Below are 27257 nucleotides of genomic sequence, written 5' to 3'. Positions count from 1 at the left end.
TTTTTGCACAGATTCTGCCTCAATCTGCTCACAGCAGCTCACTGTTTGGTTTACACCAGCGTGACCATGAGTCCTTTGGTAGCGGGCAGCGAGAGTTGAAGCTCGGGTGTGAAATTCACGGTTTTCAGGGTTTTTAGCGTTATTTTTTTAATCTTTTTTATCGTTAACTCTGTTTGCCTGGGTCTTTTCCCGTGTGTTATGTATAAATCTTATTTTTTTTGGTACCGGTACTGGTTTTATCTTGTTGTATTTATCCACGACAAGGCCGGTCCATGAAAATATTGTCGGACATTAAACCGGTCCGTGGCGCAAAAAAGGTTGGGGGCCGCTGGTTTACACTACACAGCAGTCTCCTAAACGTGTGCAGAAACTTTAATGTCAGGACTGAAAAATTAAAATTGAAAATATTGAAAATCAAAGAATTTGGCTGATAATTCAATCCAAAGGCAAATTTTTATTAAGTGTATATAATTTATTAATAAACAACAAACATGAAAACAAGGAGATGAGAAAAAATGTATTTCACGCCGATGCAGGCACATGTCAATCAAACTTTTCCATGTATGAATATAACGCTGGGGACAGCCTGTAACTACAAACGTTCCCTTTTATACAGTTTGGGAAAACGCTGTAATAAACACGGCAACTGAGCTAAAAACATTCAGAATTTTGGCTCCTGAACATTTCAGAGATTAAGAGGTTCAACATGACAGCAGTGATATGATTGTTGAACCCACATTTGGCATGTTGATTGTATTTAATTTGCCAGATCCGTTTCTGTTCACTCCTACGCGCGCGTGTGTGTGTGTGTGTGTGTGTGTGTGTGTGGTCGTTGTTTTAGCAGCAGTACGTTTCAGACCTTGGCTCGTGTTTTATTGCTATTTAAAAAAAGACCAAAGCTGAGAGGAAAGCAGGGGTTGTTTTTTTCGCCCCTCCATCAAAACAGATTTTCTTCTTCAAAATGCACCGTTTCCTTCTGACACCTCACACAGACCTAAATTAAAGCTGTAAGAGGAAATTTGCCTTTGGCTTGTTACAAGTAAAGCTTTTTTGGCTGCTACATGTGTCCATTTTAAAAATGCACAGTTTTTTCCTCTAGAAATCGAGTTGTCTGCAATCAAAATCAGTACGAGACTGCGCAGAATTAAGGTGCAATTAATTTGCCTTCTTTTCTTCAGGATGAGATTTATTTAATGGTGACTGAGGTGTCTGAGAGGCAGCAAATATTAAAAAGCGCCGGTGAGCAGAAAAAACAAAACAAAAAGGAGGAATCAATACTGACTGTGGCAGCACCGTTGACTTGCACCGATTTGCTTGCAGTGGACAGAGTCCCAGGAACTCGCTCCACAGACAGCTGCACCTCCTTCGGCTTCACCTCTGTCACCTTCACCTCCCTGGAATAAAGAAACATGAGCCAACAGCATTAGGGTGGAATAATGAATTTAACATCATTTAGGAGGTCTGCAGTCCTCGAAACGCACATAATGGCTAAAGAAGTGATCAGTGCAACATGAAGAGGCAAACTGATGACTGTAATAAGACGAGATCTAATCAGAAAGCTCCTCCTCACCTTAATGTGGCCAACCTAATATTCAACATTATCTTCTTGTGCAGCTCAGGACTGTTTTCTCACAGACCTAAGTTTAAAGAAACAAAGCCTCGGTAATATCTTAGGAGGACTCATTTTAAACCACTAGGAGTTTGGAAGACGTGCGTGTGTTGTGGTTTACACATTTGCTTAAGAAGCAAGCGTTTGCTCCCAGGAGCAGACATGAAAAGTATTCACTATAAAAATTCTGCCTTATAAAACATCCGGAGCTTCCCGCTGTGGCAACCCTCACCCATTTCAGGGTGAGAGAATGAAGCCTAATGGTGCCACATGACTAAAATGTCCAAAATGACACATTTCATAGCTGTGAGAAACTGTCACAGTGCCATTGCAGGTATGGTGTGTGGCTGCCTTTCCAGTTCTGTAGTTAATACTCCTAATTTCCATTTTCTGTCACGTTTACTTCCTATAATGATCTGAAATAGGCTCACAAGCTTCCTGGAAAACGCTGCGTCTTTACCTGCAATGTCAGGCTGTTCTCGTGGGTGGATGGCACCTTTCCTGTCACATCCTCTCTCTCTCTCTAAATCGTAGGCTATTATGTTACACGCTTTTCTTAACAGATACTAGAACCATTATGATAATTAATGACAGCATTTCAGCGAATGCTGTGTATGTTCGCAGCCTTATCTTCTACCCTACGGCTGTCAGTAAATGGCTTTTTACAGACTCTGCTCTACGTGCTGCAGTCAACAACATCTGAGTGCTTCTTACGTTACTGGGAGGGAGGGAGCGGGACTGTGCGGCGTGCCAGGGGAAGGGGGCAGCGTCGAGGCGGGGGTCGTGGTCGGGGTGGTCGGCGAGGGCTGGAAGGTTGTGGCCATCGGGGACGTTGAGGACCGGAGAGGCTCTTTGGGACCCGCTGGAGAGAGAGTGCCTCCACTACTGGATTCAGCACTTACATTCTGCAGCGACATCAAGCAAACAGCAAGCAGCAGAAATGACGTATTACAGCAAGTTCTTTTTATTAGCAGAAGGAGAAGTTCTTTACAGGTGAGCGTATATCAGTGTACAATGAAAAAGCAGGACCAGTAGCTAAAATTGCAGTGTTGGTGGTGCCTTCCTAAAGCCTTCTTTATACTTGTGCTGTTTTTCCATATCATAAAGAAATGCTAGATTAATGCTCCATATCGTGAGCCAACACACTCGAGAATCAGATTATTACTCTCAAGAGTCTCACCTTTATTTTGAGGAAGATTAAAAAAATAATAAAGAGTTTTCCAACATATTTCAAGGTACGTCTGTGAAGGTTCTCAGTCATCCAGGTCATCGTAGTCTAAGGAGCTTGGAAAGAAAAATTGTCTGGACTTCTTTAAGTTGTTTGAAGGCGTTTCACCTCTCATCTGAGAGGCTTCTTCAGTTCTAGGGTCAAAGAGGCGGTGGTTTACGACAACCAACCGTCTGCCATCTATAATCCAGTTTTGAGATCCCTTCCCAGACGCCTTAACGCCCACTCACATCCTGGGCCTTCTGACCTCAGGAAATCACAAGATGGGGTGGGGCTAGGTTTCACAATGAGTTCACCCGAAACCCTGGCTGATTGTGACCCACACCTGTTTTCACACCTTGGCTCATGTGATTGGGTAGAGGGGGAACCACCACAGGGATTAAATCTGAGAATCTCCACCATTTGACCTTAGAACTGAAGAAGCTTCTCGGATGAGAGATGGAACGTCTTCAAGCAACTTAGAAGTCCAGACGCTTTTCTTTCCAAGCTCCTTAGACTATTTAAAGGTATTGTTGCAGTTTGAACAGCCCGTTTTGTTTTTAGGAAGTGCCTGAGTCGAGTCACCATGAAATATCTGTGTGGCAGCCACAATAAGAGCTGGATGAATTCTCTATTCTTTCTAACACTGGGGCACCTTTTATGAAACAATTCAAAATCATGCACCAAAACCATGCTGACCCTTCACAAAAACAAATCACCAACATGGCTGATGTGTGTTGTGTGTGGATTATTGTCATACTTTCATGCTGTGTGCTGAGTGGCAGCTTGTCATGGTCACTCCCGATTGTTTTTTCTTTAAGAAAATCGTATTTTTCTTTTGCACGCTCACTGCTCTCCTCACAAAAGTAAAACCGGCAAAATGGCGCTTCCTGGAGCAGGCGCTGTGATTGTACCCATCTTTACCACAAAACCTGCGTCTATTATCATCTTTGCTAACCAAGCACTTTACTGTATTATATTTTGTTTATACTAGAAGATTTAATTTAATATAACAATAAACCTCCAGGGCTTATTGGAGTTTACATTGATTCATACATAATTTAACACACCACTGACAAACCTATAGCTCAGTTTGAGTTTAGCATCAGTTCCTACCCGTTCCTTGGAGTTTCCGACGACTACGCTGCTGGCTAGTCGGTTGTCAAAGACGTCGTCAGTTTTGAGCTGGCCGGCTGCTCCGGGCAGAGGAGGGAAGCTGGAGAGACCGAGCTCGAAGCTTGGAGATGGAGGTTTTGGGGGCGGAGGCGGCGACTGAGGCGTCACTCTCTACACAGAGGCAACAAAGAGTCAGGAAACAAAACAGTCTTCGATTCACTTTCAAGATGTAAGGAATACATAAGTACTAATCTTGGTTTGCTTCCTTTAAACTGAGCATAAACTCACAGAAAAACTGTGGAATTTAAAGTTTGAAAAGAATCAGAATGACGAGGATAAAAATCAGTACTTACTGTAAACTTTTCGTCCCTCTTTTTCCTAGAAGCAGAAACATTTTTCCTTTAAGAAAAAGAACATCTCAATTTACAAACATCCGTTCTATCTAAAAACACCGACTTCACCTTACACAACGTCACCTAGAATTAATTAGTTGAGACTGAAAGATTTTAATAGGTTGGAACCAAAGACTAGTTTCAGTAATTATGCATCTGACAGAACGTGAAACATAGCCACAATCTCCCCTTCTGTTCCTCAGTTGGTGCACAGAATCGTGATGGCACAAGGAGGTTGGCCTCCTGGATATGAAATGTCACCACTTCATCATTTTATCCAGATACATGCAAAACTTTTAGTAGCCGATTAATTTTTGAGGAACAGCCGAAACAGGGCAAAAAATATATAATTCCAGATCCCATTAAACACAGAGACAAGTAAACGTAAAGCTTAAGATGTTGGGCCACCAGATCAGCTTCAAGTCCTCTAAAAGAAACTCGCTCATCTGCTGTTTTAATGGTGAGTCATTCTGGAAGTGATCGCTGGCAGCACGACATAAATGTTTCATCAGAGGATAAAGGTGATCACTCAGAACAGCTTTGGATAAGGTGTGGCCAAAAAGCTCCAAAACATTACCTCACTCAAATTTGGCTGATGCCCTGTTCAGTGTCATCATCTCTTAGTTTGTCCAGACAGCTTCCAATGCGGCTGCTATTCTTAGAAGTCCTGTTGTGCCCACTTACACTCTTTGCTCTGCAATTTAGCCAGACGGCAAATCTTGTCTTTCGTTTTAAAGTGACGCAAAATCTGGATGGAGGTCGATCACTGGTGATGGGAGCTGGGTCTCAGTTTAAAGTTAGTTTGTAAGACTGAACAGAGTGAGTCATGCGAGGAGTGACAGCAGGAGCACGATTCGCCTCGCTTTTAGTTTTTCCACTTTCACAAAAATTGAATCCAGTTGAAGAATCGAGGCTGGCGATTGGTCCGACAGGGCCTCCGCCTGGGCTGCTGCCCAACACAAAGTGCTGCGGACGCTGTACCACAACGAGCCGGTTGAGGTGTATGCGAAGATGATTCTGAATGGGAGGTTGGCCAAATTTAAATCAGGTAAGGTTTTTCATTTTTAGAGCTCAATTTCCAAACATTTTGACCACACTTTGTACTGACTGTTTCCCCTAAGAGGACCAAAACTTCAGGAAATGTGTGGCATCCCATTTCCATAGACATTGTGTCCAAGAACAAAAGAGAATCACCTGAGCCTGTTAGTTTACTCATGTTTTCACTTTAGGACAACCACATTCAAAGTGTCAGCGTGAACTGTTGAATTCCTCTCATAACACTTTGGAAACCTGCACTATCAGAGGGGAGTGGCAGAGTTATTGCTCTACACAAGTAAATGATCAGTGCCTGACCTTCCTCGGCCGATCCCCAGCGAGTAGTCTGTGGTTGCGGGCTCCGTTACTCGCCCCGTGCCCACAGTGTCCCTACGAGGGAAGGCTGCAGTGGAGGGTAACCTGGTTCTGGGTTGGCTGGTGGGGAGTCGCGTTGGCGGGCTGCTGCGAGCCCCATTGAGCCTCTCGCTGGGAAAGCCGGCAAAGAGGCTCGGGCTGTCCAGTAGCCCAGTGCTGCGATCCGCTGTGGGGATGGTCGGCCTCAGGTGAGGTTTGCTGTGATTCCTGCAGAAAAGGAAAACCTTGTGAGTCCATGTGAGCATTAAAACTTGGGTTTAAAGTGAATAATCGAACCCTGGGCCTACAATAAACTCATTCTGTGAAGGACCCCGCAAGTGACAGGTAAAACCAGATGGTGAGATTTCATTTTTGCGTTTGTCTTGCGTCTTCAGCCTTTGGAGGAGTAAAAAATCTACAAACTCAGTGAAACTGGAAGTGGATAAATTATTTAGATACAATCATTTCCCATATGCTGATGGTTTATTTACGAAATACAAAAGGAACTGATTTTCTGAGATTTTAGCTGCACAACCATCTCTGGGGTTTACAGAGAATGAAAAACAGCACACATCCAGTGAGCAGCAGCTCTATGATCGAAAATGCCTCGTTGATGTCAGAGCAGAGGGGCCAGACTGCTTCAAGCTAACAGGAAGACGACCTGAACTCAAAAAGCCACTCATTACAGCTAAAGTACGCAGAAGAGCATCTCTGATCTCCTCAAGCCTCGAAACAGAAGAGCTAAAGCAGCAGAAGACGACACCTGGTGCCACTCCTGTCAGCTAAAAACAGAAAACTCACGTGGGCTCACCAAAACTGGACAACAGAAAACAACTTCACAGACTTTTACCCCATTAAATTCATATTGTAACAAATCCTTAATTTAAAAAAACCCAAAAAAAACCAACCTCAAAACTTTGATAAGCAGGTAAATAATCATCATATGGTTAATCTGTCAATCACCCCTGGGATTACAAATAAGTAAAAACAAATGTTTTATGTTCTATGTTCGGTTTGTTTAAACACACAGCTGTGTGTCATACACACAACATTAGTGGGTGAACAGCTGATCACACCCTGTGTGAGGGTGATGGAGATGTGCTGGGACGACTGACGAACTTCCAGTGTGTTTACAAGTGGAGAAAGGTGAGATGCTGCCAGTTTACCTGGATTTATTATTCCAACAGCACGTACATTAACTACATTGTTCCACTGAACTATAACAAACCTGTTCCTGGGCGAGTAGTGTCTGACAGTGAGGGGCGACGTCGCTGGTTTGAAACTGTGAGATGTAAATCCGTTGATGAACTGGTTGTTGTGAAATGGAGTAACCTGGAGACAGAAAAACAGTTAAATAAGATGCATTTAAGTAACAAATTATTAAGCTAGTTGTGTGACTTTTGAACTTAATGTTTTCTAATGTAGTTGTTGATATTGTATGTTTATAAAAAGTGTCTTAAAAATGTGAAAGTGGCTCTAAACCTATTAATGCTTCATAGCACCAATTTAAACAGTTTATATTTAATAAAGCAGCCACTACAGAAAGCACAGTGTATTATTCAGACCGAAAAAGTCAATATTAAACACAAGTAACTAAATTTAATCCTGGTGCTGATCTGCTGGTCCTGATTTAATCTTAAATCCAAAAACAATTGTGAATTTACCGTTTTTGATACACAACTGAGCACCTGTTTGACTTCTTCTTTCCCAAATCCAATAAACACACAGTAACTCATTCTTACCAGCGCGGGGTCGATGAAGCTGTGTGTGGCCGACCAGGCCTGCGGCGTGATGAGGCTGTATAACGGGAATTGCTGCTGGGGGCTGTAAACCGGCGGGATGTAGTAGGATGTGTAGCGCTGCTGAGCGTACGGGTTCACCTCCACCGGCCGGTAACCGTTCTTTGGTATGAAAGTGTTGATAGCGATTGCCTTCGCCTTTATCCTCGCCTGGTAGAAAGAGCCCGAACAGAGAGAGAAATTAGCACCAGCGCCCAAAAGAGAGATCGATATTATAACTAACTGCTAATACAGTTGAGGAAAAAATACAAATAAAAAAATACATTTCTCAACCATCTTCACAAAATTTGTTTGTTTCATCGGTTGTTAATAAATATTCATGTGTACCATGGGCTTAGAGGTATTGATCAACGTTTTTCAGCCAAATCTAAAAAATTGTTTTAGTACAGAGGAATGCAATTTACATTTACACGCTTCATGTGGTCCTTAAATAACAAGCAGACCTCTGAATGAACCCCTTAAGCAAAAACCTGTGATTTGTGAGCTGTCTACAAAAAAGTTGGATGTGTGCTTCTCTGCTGATTCATTTTGCATGACAGGGGATAATATTTGACTTTTGAGACCACATTCATGAACAGAAGTGGTTTGAATATAGCTCAAAATGCATAAACTGACAGTGACGAGAGCCTGAAATCACCACCAGCAGGGTGCATCTGATTCTCGAGCATCTTTTGATTTGCAAATTGTTTTCTTTCCAGCTCAGCCTCAAACCAATAAAATGTGAGCCTACCTTTATTGGCTTCCCTTGGAAGGTCTTTACTTCCTCACGGAGATATTGATATGCCTTTAAAACAAAGGAAACGCAGGACAGCATTAGTGACTTAAAACACACAAAGTTCACTGATAACTTTGATGCTTAAACTCAGATTTAAATACTAGTATAAATTACTAATGAAATCAAAACTGAATGAATGCATGAAATTAACTGTCCACATGTACGGATACCTGCTGTGCATCTGCTTCTGATTCAAAAGTGATGAACCAGTTGTCATTGTAGGCAAATTCACAGTTGATAAACTTGGGTAAGTTGTCCCCCTTAAAAAGAGCCTCGACCTCCTGCAAAACAAGAGAAACTCATTTCATTCCACTGTTTCACTACAGATCTGCTACAACCCCGGTGGCCCAGGCTGGGCAGCAAGACTATGAAAAAATAATAATGAAGATCTATTCAGTTATGTTTCCCAATTACAGATTTAAAAGTGGACATAGCCACCATGTTGCCTTACATGTTTATTTTCAATAGAATCTGCAATCAGAACAGCTGCCCCCTGCTGGTCATAAGACGGCACTTTGTATTGACGTCACGCTTCAGACCTGGAAGCTTCCTCCATCTGTCATTATTGTCTAATGGCAGATTAGATCAGTCTTTGCTATATGTGAATGATTTCATAGGTGGCCTCTTGTTGGCACAGCTTGCACCGTGGGAAATAAACTACACAAGTGCTGTATTAGTTTAACCTGAAGCAGCTTCATTCAAAATTACACCTTGAAGCAGAGAATGTGTCCAATATTAAGGCTATTTTCCATTTTCCAACTGGTTCTTCAAGCAGCCAGATTCACCTTCTGGTTTTGTTTTGTCATTATTATTATTATTGAACTCCACAGAGTACTAGTTTACACATTCTCTTAACAAGCAAAACAAAACCCCCCTTTTTTTTTAGCTGCATCATGAAGTGCATCACAGAGAGCTGCACTACTGGGCGACCCCTAGTTGCTTCTAGAGATGCTTATAATTTTTGGCTGTTTGATGAATTTACTTCATATCTGCCGTAAAGACATCAGGAGACACTACAAGCATGTTTTCCAATTTCTTCTCTCTGTGGGTGCAAAAAGCTTTAAAGAAGCCTTCACAAATTCCCGCAGGTTAAACTGGACCAAAGGTACATTATTACATTTAATACTCGTAAGATTTAGACTACAAACAACCCATAATTGAATAAGCTGCAGAAAACCACGTTTCGCTGCTCCTCTCTCTATATTTCACAACTAAATATGATGCTCTGAGCAAAATAACTAGTGTACTTTCCAGTATTAAGGAAATATGGGGAATGATGTGATAGAAAAATATTGTTTATATGAGCAGATCTGTTTGACGTGGACTTTCTGCGGAGCTGAAAATGCACCGCTGTGATAACAGTCATTAGCTCGGAGTCAGCTGAACTGAAAATGTTCTGTCAGGCTGGGGCAGATAAGAGAGTTACTGATATTACACAAGACCTCTGCAAATGTTTTACCGTCACTGCTCGACAGGAAAATGCTTCTCAATAACCTCAAAATGCTCAAAATGTGTGGTTTGTGGTGCTTGCTGGGAAAGGACGGGTCATGACTGGATAAAATCCTGACTTTGCATTTTGGAAAGGTGAGGTGTCTACCTTAAATGTCTACTCTCTGGTAGAGCTGGGCGATATGAGATTTTTTCATATCACGATATGTTTTTTTCATTTCAGGCGATAACGATATCTATCACGATATAAGCCAAATAACTATATTTGTAAGATTTAAATGTGCCGTTGCTCACAAGTAAAATGTGAAATAATCAGCAGCTTCTTTTTAAATATTTATTTCCCATAATAAGTTCAACAGGGTAGATGTACTTAAGGAACATGAGACTTTTTCAGCTAAATAAAGGCAAATATTGCAAACTACACAAAAGGCAGCCGCTAAAGCGTTTAAGTTTCAAAATAGAACAAATGAAACAGACTAAATTGTCAATTCCACTTAGAAACAAAATATTAATTCTAAAAATAAATCTTAGTTTGTTTTACAGAAGAACAGACAAAACTGACTAACTTTTGTCAATATCAAATAAACTGAGAACTAAAAGGAAATTCTCAATCTCTCCTTGTTGTATAGCTGAGCTTTTCAAACAGTTGTAACAGTTACTTTAGTCTGACAAAAGCCGAATGACGAATTAGCGCTTCCAGTCAGAGACTGAGGCTACGTCCACACGTACACGGGTATTTTTGAAAACGGAGATTTTCCGTTTTCGTTTTGAAAAATAATCCCGTCCACACATAAAGGCAGAAATGAAGGAAAACGCTGCTATGAACATGCCAAAGCAGCAGGTGGCGCTAGATTCCTAACCGTGCAGAAATGTTGGCCAATCAGAAGTCTAGAAGCCTCGGTGGGAAAAAGTAAACAAAGCTGCGGCATAGAAGCAGAACCGAGTCGTATGTGTGGACGGACAGTAACTGTGTGTATATGTAAGCATTTAAACACTGCAGAGAGTAGAATTAACAGTAACAGTATTGTAGAAATTCATTTCACCGAAACAATAACGTGGCGCACAGTGTGACGCATGCTCCAGTTTATTGTATTTCCAGACTTGCTTTCGGCACAATTTACAGTGCACGCTACTCTGTTTTTTGTCAGACTTGAAATAGCCGAAATACCTTCACACTACGGAACTTCTATGGCTCTTCCGTTCGACAATCTCTCCGGCATTGGAACCATCATCTGTTTTCTCTTCGGTCACGCTCGGTTGATTTTTCTAGTCGGCACACTCATTTCCTCCATTATGCGCTGGCTCCATTACCCGCTGGCTGCTTCCCAAACAAACACATGTGCGGCTTGGCACTTGTGCTGTACTAACAAGTCACGCGACGTGACGCTGCGGCTGTGATTGGTTCGGCTCTGCGCTACTGAATTTGGATCGGCTGACCTTTTTTTTTTTTTTTTTTTTTTTTAAGAGGACAAGAGCGGCGAGGTCTATCGCGATAGCTTAATTTCTCTATCGAGTAAAAGTTATATCGCGATACATATCGTTATCGTTCTATCGCCCAGCTCTACTCTCTGGTCTCCTTTGGAGTCATACCACCTCGTTATCATGGTTTAATTAGCTTAATGTGTAACAGTGACAGCATTCTGCAGACTCCGCTTTAAGCATAACAAAGATTGATTTAAAAAATATCCAAGAACACGACATAAAACACACCAAATCCTAAATAAATCAAGGATACGTGTAGAGTTACCTGTTCAGGCACATATGATAACTAAAAAACTAATTATGGTGACTGAGGCATAAGAATTCACTATATTAAGTTATGCATCCTAACAGAAACATTAAATAATTCAGAGTCTGTCGACTTCATCCATGTTTGAACTTCATTAGCAGAATATTTCCCCTGAATTCAGAAATGAGTAAAATATTAAAGAAGAACTAAATTTAATTAACTAAAAGCAAACATTTATCTACTTGCATTTCTATTTACAATCCCAGTTTAACTACTGGGACTGTAAATAGAAGACCTTCTAAACAAATGTGAACAGACCATAAAGGCAAACTATCAATCAGACACCCAGACCAGACTGGCGTCTACAGTGTACATAAGCTATGCTTGTGTTCTAGGCGTGAGCCATTTCCATGGAATAATAATGCTTCTAGTGTTTGTTGACTCATGACAGTAGCGTCAAAGGACAGACGTGTAATTGGACATCCTGTTTCGGCACTGACCTCTATGGGCGTGCTCTCTGGAACCTCTCTGAGGATCACGATGCAGCGGTTCTGATTGGGTCGCACCTTTTCCCCCTTCTCATCCACCTGGACCAATGGCAAAGCTGCAGGAAGTCATAAAGAAAAGGTGTTATGGGCCATTTCAGGAAGGATCAATCAGTACATCCCACCTAATAAGCCCTTCATAATCAGCTAGTTTATTACGTACAATAACTTTCACAGATCTAATGAAACCTTGCAAAATGTTCACCTTCAAACTATGAAACGTTTCCTGGTTATGTGTCCTGAAGGAACTCACAGGTGGGCTGAAATTCTGTGTGATCTGTCAATCTGTTTCTGAAGATTTTCTTTTTCTTTTCTGTGAACTTAAAGGCTGATATCACCGTGGCCACTGGTCCAAAACAGTCAGACCACAAATCTACTTTCTGGATGCATTTTGGTGCACGACTCCTCTAACAGACTTCTATTTTAACATGTGCAGATGTGACTAGACTCTGTGTGTAACAGATATTAAAAGTGCTTTTCAGGCTCTGAATTTCATGTGGGTACCTCCTGTATTCACAAAATTACGAGGACTCAAATATGCTGGAAAAAAATAATGCAAATTAAATACTGACTAATCTTGCAGTTTTACTCTTATTTTCTATGACAGACACTCACACACACACCAGAGTGTACAACAGTCTCATATTAAATATGAACAAAGTCTAAAATGATGAGGTCAGAGTATTTAACTCCTATGCGCCCAAAGCTCCAGCTATGATCTCATAGCTGGAGCTTTGGGCACAGCAGCCCCATCCACCTGTTTGTGAGGAGCAGCCAATCAGGAAAAAAGTTGTCTTAAATGCAGGGGAAGGGAGCTAAAAGAGACTGTTTCAGACAGGATGGACGGGGGCTGCACTCAGGCTTTGTATAACATAGATAAATATGTAAAATTTCTAATCATGGATGCAGGACCTGAAACTGGCCAAACGGGTGATCTGTAAATTACAAGCAGTTTCATACTTGAACATCTTCAGAAAAAAATATTAATGCAAAAAGCCTAATCGCAGCGTAATTACATGATGGTTTATTTACAGTAACCTGATTAAATTCAAATATAAAACTCTTGGCAGTGTACAGATCAATGAGCCATTAAATAAAAAGGCCTCCAAGCTAGAAAGGATTAATTTAAGCAGTAAACTAAGTACGAGCACAAATCAAACACAAGTAGGTAAGACTCTGCTGGATGCACTTTAACGACCTCTCCTGGGAAATCAACTCCAACCACATGCTGATAGAAATTCACTCTGATAAGGTTTTCTTGACATGCAGCTCGTTCAGGTAAACAAGCACAATGACGAGTTCTGATTGAACTCCAAGAAAAATAACTGGTGCATAAAACTGTGACTTTGAAAGCATTTCGCTCACATCGTAAGATGTCCACAATCAGCTCCACGTCCGTGCTGAGCTTTTTGATGTGGTCCAGGTTGGCCACCGTCACAATTGGCACATATTGGTCACTGTCCATTTGGGAGATGAGGTACATGTCACTGGCCAGATTCTCCCTGCCAAACGGAGACGCAGACAGGAGAGGTTAGTTAGACTTTCATGGTGTAGGTGGCAAAAGGTGCAGCAGTGAAAACAAACTTCATTTTCTCTGATAAACAATTCTGTGATTAGCACCCACAGCTGCTCTTAAATAAGAGCGACTCTTACACGTGTAATAAACATCAGCTTTGCTGAGGGTGACACTGCATCTGAATCGCTGCTCTTCTGGTAACAAGTGCACCTTTTGAAACTCCTTCAGTTTACAGCTGTTGCACATTTGGCTGCTTTGCTTTTGCAACTGTGAGATTTTTCTCAAAAGAATGCACTGTAGGTGTGTATGGTCCAGTATTTTGTAACCCAGCAGTAGTCTTTTGGTTTCTATAGCTTCTTGTTTTCATATCTGATCAGTTTTGGGTTTTTTTTTTCTTTTAACTTCCACTGTAGTTTTGGAGAAGCTAACAGTATGCTATTGTTGTTGGCTTGTTCCAAGTTCACAGAGAGGAGAAAATGAAATGAATTTTTCAAGGCCTCAGTTCCTTTCAAATCAGCAGCTAAGCCACCACCACCGCAGAGGCATTCAAAAGTATGAAATAAGGCTTTCATTCAGACTACGCCTGACGCCCACACCCAAAGGGAGAGAGAGAGAGAGAAGAGGCCTGATCGGTATCAAAAACAATACATAGTCTTCCAGTACACTAGCTGCACACACACATTTAATTATTGATGGATTTAATAATTCTTTTAGCGCATGAACAATGATGTTGGAACATATATAATTACCATCACACCTCCCAGTACGACCGAAAATATTAATTTACTCTGACAAAGAGAGAGGGGGAATAAAAAAGCAGAATTCCCATGAACCCTGTACGGACGGACGGACGGACGCACACACACACACACACACAGCAGACAGACGGCTGATTCAGTGTACAAATGCTCCACGAAGGCACCCTGAGACACCACTTTTGGATCTTGTCGGCCGTTTGTTTTGTTTTGTTGCGTCATACAATATGACATTCACACCACTGACCATACTGACTTCACCCACCACTGTTTAAGTCTTCTCTTTTATGGTTATTTTACTTTAATAAGCCTTAATTGGAATGAGTGTGTGGCCCAGTTTGTGACAGTCCGAATGAGCAGTGTTACAACATTCAACCCACAGAGCTTAAGTGTCCCTCCAACAAAAAGGTTGAAACACACAAAATCCACACAATTAGGAGGCAGTGCTACGACCCAGTTGGAGTGGGAGAAAATGTTTTCCTAGAATTAACAGCAGCCCTTGTTAACGCCGTCACTGTAAATGTAATCAAAACCTAAAAGTCATGGTCAAAAAGCTTAAACATCATTGGTCACAGGCTTGTTTTAAACAAGGAAGGTAGAAAGAAAAAAGCCCCATCTTGCTTAATTTTCTAAATTAAGAAGATTTCTTGTAAACTTTGCCTCCGGCTGAAAGCAGCCGTCCCCTCTCTTACTAGCAGAGATGTCCGAGTCTACAGAGGAAGGCGGATTCATTTTTAACCTTTAGCTTTCAGATTACTACTACTAATACCACTAATAAAGAGAACTATAATATGAGATGGGTATTTGGTTAAGATTTGCAGCAGTACAATCCCCCCTCCCATGAGCAAGTATAAATGCACACTGCGCCTGTAGCTGGACACTGCACAAGGCTCATTATGGTTTAAAGCCCCATGTTGTACTTTAAAAGCAATCTCATGGGCAGTCACCGTTGTTCGAGACGATCTTAAATTCTCTAGTAGAACAAATACACACAAATGCAAATAAACAAACCACATATTAAAAGTCTGGATTTTGTCTTGATGCCCAAAACAAAATAAAATTTGGGCCCTGGGAGTAAACCAGGAGAAAACTAATAGCATATGAGAGCAAGCATAGAGCAGAAACATTTTTGTTTATGGTACAGTGGGTTTCAGGTCGTGTTCACACGTGCAGCCAGCCAACAGTCATAGTTGGGGAGTGCACAGATGCAGACCCTTGGGGGCACAGGCAGATGACAACATTTACGTCATGAAGGCTACTGTGGACGCCTGAGGTTTCACTGCCACAGAAAGTATTATTTGAGCCTAATGTGCTGATTATACCAATCAGGAACCACAGGATTCAAGGAGGCAGAATAACACATGAGTGGACTGCACACAGTCATCCACAAGTCATTGTGTTAATCACTTTCAAGTAGATGTTTTTCCTTCCAGATCTTAATCTAAGTGCTTTTCTCCATTAGCAAGTATGAAACAGCTGCTGAGCAATGATTGAAGTAGATGGGCTGAGATTTCAGCACAGTACGCCAGTTTCTCATGGATAGTTCGAGGCTTAGTGAAGGAGATGTCCCTACATTCAAAGAAAAGCATAAAATTCTGGGCTGTACTGTGATATGAAGCTACTGGCTCACCGGGAAAGACAGAACTCCAGGGTCTTCTTCAGGTGCTCCCTCAAGCCCTCCTGGGGGTTGTCAGGCTGGGGATCACTGCCTGTTGATAGAGGATAAAGATTTTGGTAAAATAAGGAGCAACTAAGCTTATGTCTAATCCTCTAAACACTATCCAGACAATGAAATGGGATGTGGGTGGAGAGGGTTGTAAAATATGGAGAAGGAAAAAAAGAAAGAAGAAAAGCACCAAAAGTGTCGTATTTACACACAGCAAATACTCATGCAAGCTAATTTAATGTGTTGGAAGCAATGGCACGGGCGCTAAGAAACCTACTCCTACACGGTTGTATAATCACAGTCATCTTAATACCACCCATTCCTCCCTTAGCCTCGTTGTTTTTGTCAACACTTCTTTCAAGCAGAGGGCACTTAAAAAGATAAATGTCTCGTAGCAGATCGTGTCTGGAACAGGTCAATGACATTTTAATGATGCAATAAATAACACATAAAACAAATACCTCTCAAGCGGTCACTGTTCTCCTTCAAAAATAAATCTACTGCCCGAGGACAGACTGTCCCTTAATATTCGACCACATTAGCCGACTGTGTTTGGTTGTAGTTCATTCTAACCTTGAGTTATCCAAGATCAGGTGAAATCAAACTTATTTAGATCCCCGTGTGATTGACGAGGCCAACACACTTAAAATCCTTAAAAGCCTTCTAATAGCCGTGCCTGTGGTATAAATGTGGACATCGTCTCGATTTCAAGTTACTTTGTTTACAAACTTGGGTGTCCACGCCGCCCCATCAAAAATCAGCACAAAAGTATCCATGTGTAGACATGTGGATAAACACCGCTGATACACAACTACTTCAGAGCCTCCTCTGACTAACAACCAATCACTAACCAGCCCACCTGTGTGCCCTGGCTGCCCAGGCTTGGGGTATTCTGTGTAGGCTGACTCGGAGCACTCCAGAGTGACGGCGGCTGGCTCAGCCAGCATTACTGGTACCGGTGGAGGCTCATCTGGGTCGGTTAGAAGGGGCTCCTTGTAAGCCTTGTCTTCACTGGCTTCATAGCCTGTGACAATCAACAATGGGCATTATGATAATGATTAAAGGCATAAGAATATCACCAGATGTTTAAAAGGGGGGCTATGAGCATAATAGTAGTTATTTTTATTTATTTATTTATTTTACATGGTTTGTAGTTCAAATTAGTTTATTGGAATCTTAAACTGGGCCTTGATCCAGCCCCTCAGCTCAACCTCTAAAACCAGCCATTTAAGGACACCCTACCTTTAAACTGTGTTGGTTCTGATTGGCTGCCCCTCCAGCTACAGAAGGTGTGAACAGCAGGTGGGTGGGGGTGATATCATACAGAGTAGATACTCAGTATTTAGATCAGTCTGAGTGTTTGGCTCACACTGTTTACATGACAGATGCTCTCATCATTTGAAATTTTGATTTGATTAATATGAACATATATAGCAGAAGATAAGGAAAAGCAAGAAAACAGCTCCAATGTGAATTGAGAGCAGTGTCCTTTTTAAGTTCTAAGTGCCGAATTTCCAACCTTGTCCCAGTTCAGCAACAATACACCTGTGCAATGACAAATGGACATTATTACCAGAGGCAATCTGAAGCATCTGGCCTGGCACATAAACTCAGCCTTTTCCTGATTAAGATGCAAAGACCATCATTCTGAACGCTCTTTTCCTTTTAGAGCACAACAGATCTTATAGAAATACACAATGATAATGTGAGCAACTTAAATAATGAATAATTATGAATCATTAAAGGCTGGGCAAAAAACTAATGTAATTCCAAAATAAAACCTTTTCTACAGCACTAATTACATCTAAACAAAACAAGTATTGCCTTTAAAACAAATGATCCATCTTAACATAAATGTAAATATTGCACTACTGGTAATATTGTACTAATAACAGTACTAACAAGTGTTTTTTTTGGTCCATTATGCAATGATAAATACATTTACTGGAAATGTTTCTCAAATAAACTGTACCAAGAAAGAAACTGTATATTTTGTGCTACAGACAAACACCATTTCTGGCTGTAGCGTAGCAATAAGCCTAGCAATAAATCCTGAGAATTAGTGCTGTGGATTTCATTTACACTGAATTAAAAACAAAGTGGGTATGAAGGCAATGTCGAGTCAACAGCAAATTAAAATGAAAACAGATCACAAAGGAGAGATGTGCCAGAACAGAATGAAACATGATAATATACTAAAACCAGAGAAAAATTACATTCAGGTAATTAAGCACATAACCTTTTATTAAAACAGTATTGGGACAAATTTTAATACTGGGTTAAACAGTGTGGGACTAGTAATGCCATCGTATTCAAGAGCATTTTCCTCTTAATTTGTGTTTGAGGGTTTTAAGCAACCTCCATCAAATCACAGTGCCGGCAATTTTCCTTAAGGTCTGGCTAAACTCTCTTCAGGGTGCTCTATGGAAATACTCTGCACATGACTGAACGGTACAGTGACTTAAACTGAAAACAGTTCATCTACTCAGAGCCGTGTCCCCCGTGGGAAATGGTTCGTTTTATCTTTTAGATTCATTTCAAACACAAAAGACTTGGCAGGAGCATAACAGCGACCATAACAGCACAGCACAAAGGCCACTTCACAGATAAAAATAAAAAAGTAAATCTTTTAAGAGAGTGAACTCTCTGATTGGAAGTAATCCGTGGGAGGTTCAGTAAACGTTGCATCCTTTGAACTTGGTGGCTGTACTGGTGAGGCACAACTTTTACTTTAAAGGGAAACGTTTCCAATTACTTTCCACTTTTCAAGTTTCAGTAAAGCTTGGTGAGGAAAATCTAAGTATTTCCAGACAAGTTTGTGTTTTCCATGGAAACTACAGGTGATTTCAGCAACCTGCTGGCAACCAAAACAATCACAAGGTGGTTTTGCAACAGCATTTATTACCATTTTTAAATGGTCAATCTCCAGCAACCACTCGCTAACTGGTTGAGGATCACATTCTCTAGTGGCCGGAAGCTGTGATGAGGTCACTAAACAGTCTCTAGGCCTGTGGGACGTCTGTTCAAATCCTCAGACCTGCTTACTCTTTCAAACTTCAGCACAAAGCACACCGCAAAAGTGAAAATAAACACAGATGTGGCTAACTAGAAGCGACAAGTGATCGAGTCCTCCAGACAAGGGTCTTGTGAAGGAGCCTACGAGTCCACATGCCTTTGCTAAATACGTTCACACGCTGCTTCTGTGAGTGTCATCTGTCTTAATTTAGCACATCACTCCCAGCAGTCTCAGAAACCATGCTGTTATTTATTAATAAAATATGAACGATTATAATGGGGAAAGCACCGTTTCATCGTCTAGGCAACGAATGACACCCACCCCAAATTTGAATATTTGAAAATCTTGACCTTTACTTTTGAAGTCACGTCCACATCAGGCAAGTGTGAAACATAATGGTGAATACTCAAACATCAGAAAAACTGCTAACCCATGAGTGTCAAACATTGGGCCTGTGGGACAGAATGGGAACCCCTAACTAAACCATTACTGCTGATACGTAGCACATACGTTTTTAATTTTTAACTACATTTTCATTTTTTCCATTTTACGGCCTTCTAAGTGAGAAAGGCATCGCCTACAGTCTGAAACGCAGCACCAAGGTCAGTAAGTAAAAGATGAACCATTAAATAAAATAAGTTCCTGTTTTTCATCATCTGCCATATAACTTTCAGGTTGTTTTTTGTTTTGTTTAAACAATGGGTCCACAGTAAATGAAGGACCCAAGTTTGAAGTCAATATGAAAGTAAAAGGAAAAACAGGTGACAGGAGGGCTGTTGAATGATAATAAGTGGCTTAAATTCATAACCTTTAATAGTCCGTCTTTGTTTGTCGACAAAGGAATCAGAATAAGCTTCCATGTGCATGTAATGGTTTAGCATACTGACAGTGAATGGGGACATTAGAGGAACCAGCCAGTATCATGACTAAATCACTGTTACCACTGCAGGCGTGGTGTGAATTTTCCGTCACAGACCACTACATGCATGGCCCAACTGCATTAAATCAGCAGTGCTCTGTAATAAATTTTCCATAAATGTTTTTGCGGACGTGGAAGATGAAGTAGGCCAGGACGTCAGTGCGCGTCAAACTGAGACTAATCAATAATTTCTGTTTCACCACCATGTCCTTGTTGCCTCTGTGGCTAAACTTGGCTCAGCACATTGAAGCGAGTGATTACTGTCATTTACAAAGAAAGATGGGTGACTGGAGCTGGAATATTCATAACTCATTCTAGATTGAGTATGAATGATTAAAGGGGTGTCTCCTGTGTGGTGGGAAAAGGGAACCAGAGTGGACAAAGCAGCTTTTTACACCAGACTGTGCCGTTTGTCACTACTCGATTATTACAGACTTAGCAAGCAGACTACATGCCAACATTTCACTTTCTTTTCTACACCTCAGCTTCAGATTAGCTGTATACTATTTTCAGTTTCTCCGCATTACATTAATAAATTAGCTGCTGGCTATGTTCACCTGCTTCACGCTGCCACAACCACCAAAACCTATAATTCTCCACTTTTTCAGGTCCAGTATTTACCTGCAACAATTTAAAGGTGCTTTTTGTAAAGGCCCTCTGAAAATTGAAAACTTTCACCACATGGTGGCAGCGTTTTACCAGAAGGTTTTCATGCAGCTGATCAGCCCAACGTGCATTAAACGGACTACTTCTCATTAATGTAAATTTGTAAAAACTATTAGTTACCCAAGTCAGCACAAGTCAGCAAAATACAACAGTAATATATGAATGCTGAGCGAACACTAGCTTGAATTATGTTGGTGTCATGGTGAACACTACACTTACTCCATGTACCATCTTGTGGTCAACATGGGTGTTATGCAAGACTGCAGTTAACTTATTTGAACTTCAGTTAATATCTTGCAACACAATTTCATCTCTGTTACAGCCCAGAAGAATGGTGCTAGAGGCAGCGCAGAATCATTTTGTATTTAACGGCTACGTTCTCTGGAACAATTTTGTGCACTTTGGTTGTTTTTTTTTTATATTTAAGATTAAGATTTAAGATTCTGGGTGTCAAACATGCAGCCTGCGGTTAATACCTCACCCACCAATGACTGCCTAAGTCTAATCATCCCATTTTTTTTCAATGAAATACTAGCACTATTACTACGTTGTCTATGTCCAATCGTGAGAAATTACAAACCTGCACCTGAACTCCACACTAGCTAAAGAAAATGCTAAAGAAGGGCTCTGCTTGGGCTCAAACCGCCAACTTCTCACTGTGCTGCCACACGTAAATATTTTCACAATGTACTTCTGTCTGTTTAGGGACGTGTTCAACATTATTTTGCAATTATGTTGAACATGCAATAGTTTTACAGGTTAGCCTAGCTTGAAATAACACTGGGTTTGAAAGAGGACCATAATCTATAACAAGTCTGACACCCCCTGTCTTATATGGTGCCTAACATATTAGGAGTTTACCTGCATATAAAAAGGGTTTGGGCCTTCTGCTAAAGGCGTGTTTAAAAAGTGGAGTTAGATTAATTAGATTTTGGTTTATTAAATCACTAGTAATGTCACAAAAATGCACAGACTTCTATTAAGTCAGGTAACACAGTCTCTTTGCCTTAGCCATGCATTTACCAAACATGGTTATATGCACAATAAGCCACAAAGACCATTTATAGGCAGAAAAATTCCTGTTAATGCTGAATAATGATTCAATGCTATACTGATAAACCGTTTTAGAAACAGGAAACGTTTTATGTTCTTATCTATGCTCTGTATTGCGTTATTTCGATATATCTGAAATGGAGAGCAGTTATACTTTGTTTTGCACTATAGTGGCCAAAAGTCAGATTCTAAGTATATAAGAAGCCAGTTTTTGTGCATCAATGACCTTCTGGGCCGGGATCGGCCGAACTATCGCAGCCTTCCTTCCATGGCTGCAGGGCAGCAGTTGTGGTGTCGGCAGTCCCGCTGGGGTCCAGGCTAAACATGTGGTTGGCCCATGCTTTCGCATTGGGGTTGAGGTCCGAAACCTTGGCAGATTCCTGCAAAACAACAGAGCCCGATTAGAGAAATCAACTTCAGCTTATGTATGTCACCACATCAGTATATGTAGTTACTAAAAAAAGATCAGAAATGACATTAACTTCTTGGGCATCAACTTTGACTATAAATCATACGACTGTAATCGATGAATTGTCTTTTACTAGTAAATATACACCTCACAGGTTCTGAAAGTATATTTAAAACCATGCTAACAGACTTATGTGGCCTATGTTTCATCCGTGCAATTTAAAGAACACCAACAAAGCAGTGTTTCCTATACAGATTTTATGTAGTCCAACCAGCCACATATGCTAATGTTTGCCTTGTTCACTCATCTGAATGAAAAACATAAACCACTATCCTCTCACTCTTATTCTTAAAGTTTGGTCTTGCTTTTCCCCACTCTCTGGTTCGCTGGCCACATTCCTGCTGTGGCGGCCTGTGAGACATTTTCTCCGTCTCTCAAACAAACTATTGCGTTGGACTGAAGCTGGCTACGACAGTCCGTAGTCCACTTTGCAGATCCTCTCTGAGCTAGAAGGCCACTCTAATCAGAAGAGCAGCAGGTGGAAAACTGCTTCATGCACCATATTGTTGAGTTCACCGTGTTTGCGCAGCAGAGTTAGAACAACAGCACCAGCAAAGACGAGTGGAAGTGAAGTCCACCCAGGTGATCACAGACTCTGATCTGATTATATTCCTTCAGTATTTGTCACAGAGTAAATTAAATATTTGAAGCAAGCATGGTTGTGCCTGTGTAAGTGCAAATGAGCTAACATCAAAGACCGAATCTGTAGGAAACGCTGCAACTGCTACAAATCAATCACAAGAGCCAAGCTGACATCAACCCACCCAGGTCACAGGGAAGGGAAAAAAAATAAAAAATTTCAACAAGATGGTGTCTAAGGAAATCATCAGGGTTTGCCTTCTACCCAATTAAAATCCATCATGAGTGACCCACATTATGGGGTCTCATTTTGTCAGTGACACGAGCTAATATAACAGTGCTAAAGAGAGAGAAGTGCACAAAGACTGTAGAAGCCGATTTTCCCCACATGTATTGCTTTTTAAGGCAGTTTTAAATAGGTTGCTTATTTATATTCATAAGCACAATGAACTGTACATTTCAAAATATGCCAATAAAACACTGTGGATGTGCCAGACATATTATAGCAAACAGTAATTTGGTTAAAAAAAAAAAAAAGTCTTCACAAAATCTTTCATGTCTCAACTCACATTACAGTTTGTGAGAATACCAATACTGCAAAGCCTTCTACAACAATTTTCCCTTTGCTTACTCTAAAGAAAAATACAGGGAAAGTATAAAATAAGACATTTAAATGACAGATTCACTTGCCCAGAAAAGAAGTTTCTATTTCCGGGATTTCTCCTGGCTCAAAATTGGCCTTTCGGCTGGGTGACTGTGCATGTAAGCACGACTTACTCAAGTCTAAGCATTTTCCTGGTCAAAATGTGCTTTACGATCAACTAATTTAAACCCCGCATTTAAAAAAAAAGAAAAGAACCCCTCGTTTCACTGTAATGTTTCTGTAATGCCTTCTCGACTCTTCGAAATGGTCTACGCTGAGAATCAGAAAGGCGAGCATTCATCAGTCATGTTGTACATAAGTCTCAATCGACAACAAGACTCCTCAAACTAAAAATCGTTTTGACAGGAACCAGGCTAATAAACCCCTGGTGTCTGCTGGAAATACTCACAGGATCAAAGCGGCAGTTCAGCATGCATGTCTCACAGGCTAAGAGGCTATAACCCAGAGCGGTGGTCAGAGTCAGCGTTTCACTCAACTCCTGAGGAACAGCAGGCCAGACGCTGCCTGCCGCTGGTGGTATTAGAGTCCACTGCATCCAATCCATGGCTAATACATAAAGATAAGGTCTAAGTATGTCCACCGGTGGGCAGAGGAAGGAAGTCTTCCGACCGACATTGGCTTGCCTCAGGCTCTAACCTGCGAACGTCTGAGCAAAGCGGCTGCCACCACCCCTCTCCAAGTCATCCTCGTCAAATCACAGCTACCGCCACGCTCTGCCTGCCCTCCTCCGATACAGGCTGCTGGGTTGATTCAACAAATCTGATGACAGCACTGAGGCTCGGCTGCCCCGGTGGGCCAGGGCTGACGTTGCAGAAGCTGACTGGCTGTCTCGCTCCCGTTAAGCACCCGTCTCTGCTTTTGTTTTGTCGCCGTTGCACTGAGTCATTCCCCAGGAAAAAAAAACAAAACGCTGGAGCTGTGCAGGCAGCGTTGAGTCGCACACCTGCGCTCAAATGAAATGCCTGCTCCGGTCTGCCACATGTTAAATCAACCCTGAGGCATCACTCAAATTCAGACCTCCAGAGCCTTGGCTTTAATATATTATTCTGCTAACAAGCTAAGTTGCAAAATAAAGGGCTGGGCAAACTGGTTTCTTTTTGAACATAGTAAAGGGAGGAGGAAGAGAAACAAAAACACAACAAGATTAAGAAGTGAGCAGCAAGAGATGTTGTTCCTCAGTCGTATTTCACAAACATGGCACTACGAGATCATTCACGATGTGCCTGGCCAGACAGAGACAAATCCCCGCCTATGCTAATAATCCATCCTTCCTCCAATGTAAAACTCCCACTCCTGTCCGAGCGGCTGCCATAGAAACTGCTGCTGACATCAATGGACGTGTACGTCCAGGGCATCGCTTGACCTTTCAAAATTTTAAAATGTTCCCCTCTCTCACAGAGGAAGGAAAGGTTAGCAGCCTTTCTGATTGAGGGTGTATTTTTGGAGGAAACAGGAGAATGTGATTCATCACGAACCGTGGACAGAGATGAGTTATAGTCAGTGTCATTGGAGGGCAGCCGACGTAGCACCGGGTTTATTGCTCTCCCTCCTTGATGGAGGTGGGCTCCCAGCAGGCAGGCAGACAGAGAGACAGAGCAGACAAACCAGAGTCCTTAGGGAGGGAAAACAAAAACAGCTGAATTTGGACTAATCTGTCTGTCTGCAGACCGGAGGCTCCTCTTTCCTCTCTGACAGACAGATCTGGGGAGACCAGATGGGCCAGATGAGCACATCACAAATACTACAACATGCATCATCCTTAACAGCATTTTCTACAATATTAGACTAATTTAGCAACTACAGATTAGTTGTTTTCCCCCCAGGTCATTATTTAGACAAATTTGAACAGTTTAACCTTTTTTTATTTTTCTTTGAAACCATCGGTCTGGCAGCAGGACCATTTTACAAGCCTTCTAAACTCCTTTACCACTTGTTCTAAAGGCAAAATGTAAACAGTTTGGGAAAGACGAGAAGATGCCCTTTACAGGGATATTCTGTGTATCATGGTAGCACAAAGCATTCATAAGGTACTGTGTGAACACCAGACGGGGGAACCTAGATTTTACAGTGTGTGCTTTTTATTCAAATGGTTCCAGAAAGATGACTGCAGTCGACCTCCATCTATACGCAGTTCAGTATTCGCAGATTTTTCTGTGGAAAGTAACTCCAAATTATTTGGGGAAAATTCGCCTATTCACAGATTTTTTGATTTGACACGCTATTGGCTGGTGTTTGCAAAGCAGCCAATATAGGAGTGCCATTCATTTTCCTTCATGTTGAACAGAGTACCGCCCAGTACATCAAGGAGGAGGAGGTGAAGATAAGGAAGACTGTGGATGTTAGCTTCTGTGGTAGTGCCAAGAAGTTTTCCACGTCTCAATTATTTGCAGTTCTCAGTTCTTTGCGGGCGGTTGTGGTTCCTAACCCCTGCGAATACCAGGGTCAACTGCATTTTGTAGTTTTACAGTCAAAATTACAAAATAAGTCCACGTGGGCTGCTTGATACTGGCTTAAACTTAACTGATGCTATGTTTATTCTTAGACTAGAGGAGCTTTGTATGATCCCTAACAGTTTATTTGTATCGTCACTACACTTTACTGTAACATCATCTGATATTTGCTGTGCCGTTTTTATAAAGATACCTTATTTTGTTTATTTAGCTTTCTTGATTTTTAGATATTTTACCTTAATTATGCTAATTTTTTTTTTTTAATTTAAATCTATGCTTAATAACTAAACATATATTTTACCTTCTACTGTGCTTGGTTCGAGTGTTGGGGGTTGCTGAGGTAACTTTTAACCAGAAGTCAGCAAACTGTGGCTCAGTTAGAATTAAAACATTTCTTTAGAAGAAATGGCAATTGTGCTTATTACAGCAAGTTTCTGAACTTCTCATCTAATGCAAGCTTATTCTTTGCCTTTAAGTTCTATTTATTCTATTTATTTAAGTTTAAGTTCTCTCAGAAACGAGCCATTTAGCTCTTCTCACTTTAACGCTGCAACCTTCTTCCAGAGGAAAACAAAACTAACAGCATCATATTATTAGTCACATTTGTATAAGAACCGTGGTTCTTTAAGACGATAACTCAAAGGCAAGCCAAGTCGTAAAAGACTGATCTAAGAGATTTGTTGACGAGGCTGGACAGTGGTGAGAAAAGCAGTGGTGTGGTGTCTGTGTATTGGTGGCATTTCCCTGCTTTGGCAACAGATTTAAGAATGAGGATCTGAAATCTTTTGATATGGCTACCCAGTTGCTAAACTACATTTACACTTTTTGAGTACATCCCCTTCGGTTTCCAAAGCTGGACAACTCCTTAAAAACTAGTCTGCATTTCTGTCCCCACAGTTTTGATTACATCTGCATTCATACACAGAGCATTTTCATACCTGCATATGCAGTGAAACTGCAGCTTCTCTCTGCCGTATGACCCACTAAAAAAAATAAAATAAAATAAAAAATTTTTGTGAAGATTCCCGTCAGGCTCACTTTCTTTCCAGCTTGTGTCCATAATTGATTTGATTTAACATGCACAGCTAAAAATGGGTCACGCTCAATTTCTGGTCTGTTTCTGACACATATGTGCAAAGCATATGGTGTATCACTCCGTCTCTGTGTGAACGCATGCGTGTGAATAAGGAACAACACAATTCTGGTAGCACCAAATGGCTTGCACATTATTATCCATAAAACTGAGTGCTATTTTACTACAATTATATTTACAATTTGGTGTTTTACTGTTACAATTTTAAACTTACCGTATGGAGTGATAGGAGTGCCAAAATTAAATAAATACAGAAAATAATGTGTGAATTAAAATGGAAATAAAATTAATACACAATTAAACACATAATTACTTAAAATACCAAATATTCATCCATCCACAGGACCCCAAGATGAGCAGTTTCCCTGCACAGCAAGTTGAGGCTAATGTGGGGCAGCCAG

At 41.1% G+C, this 27257-nt stretch overlaps 1 protein-coding gene across 3 annotated transcripts in view; it reads right to left on the bottom strand.

The window, feature by feature from the left end:
* larp4b (La ribonucleoprotein 4B) overlaps positions 1 to 27257 on the bottom strand; it is a 59010-nt gene that overhangs the window by 10853 nt on the left and 20900 nt on the right. The window contains exons 3-16 of one of the 3 annotated variants that reach the window (XM_085438036.1): positions 21828 to 21981; positions 16807 to 16971; positions 15912 to 15990; positions 13376 to 13512; positions 11966 to 12069; positions 8458 to 8568; positions 8243 to 8296; positions 7456 to 7662; positions 6942 to 7045; positions 5678 to 5941; positions 4286 to 4331; positions 3933 to 4103; positions 2324 to 2514; positions 1283 to 1394 (exon numbers count right to left, since the gene is read on the bottom strand). In XM_085438036.1, the coding sequence (XP_085294162.1) occupies positions 1283 to 1394; positions 2324 to 2514; positions 3933 to 4103; positions 4286 to 4331; positions 5678 to 5941; positions 6942 to 7045; positions 7456 to 7662; positions 8243 to 8296; positions 8458 to 8568; positions 11966 to 12069; positions 13376 to 13512; positions 15912 to 15990; positions 16807 to 16971; positions 21828 to 21981 (1899 nt within the window). The remainder of the gene's footprint in view (positions 1 to 1282; positions 1395 to 2323; positions 2515 to 3932; positions 4104 to 4285; positions 4332 to 5677; positions 5942 to 6941; positions 7046 to 7455; positions 7663 to 8242; positions 8297 to 8457; positions 8569 to 11965; positions 12070 to 13375; positions 13513 to 15911; positions 15991 to 16806; positions 16972 to 21827; positions 21982 to 27257) is intronic. The other 2 variants (XM_085438037.1, XM_085438038.1) reach the window with 2 other exon arrangements.

The sequence above is a fragment of the Copadichromis virginalis genome, linkage group LG18, assembly GCF_057382275.1.
Source record: "Copadichromis virginalis isolate Kocher_CV1m ecotype Utaka linkage group LG18, C_Virginalis_male_GT1.1, whole genome shotgun sequence".
Lineage (NCBI taxonomy): Eukaryota > Metazoa > Chordata > Actinopteri > Cichliformes > Cichlidae > Copadichromis > Copadichromis virginalis.
This window is presented reverse-complemented; position numbering and strand designations above follow the sequence as displayed.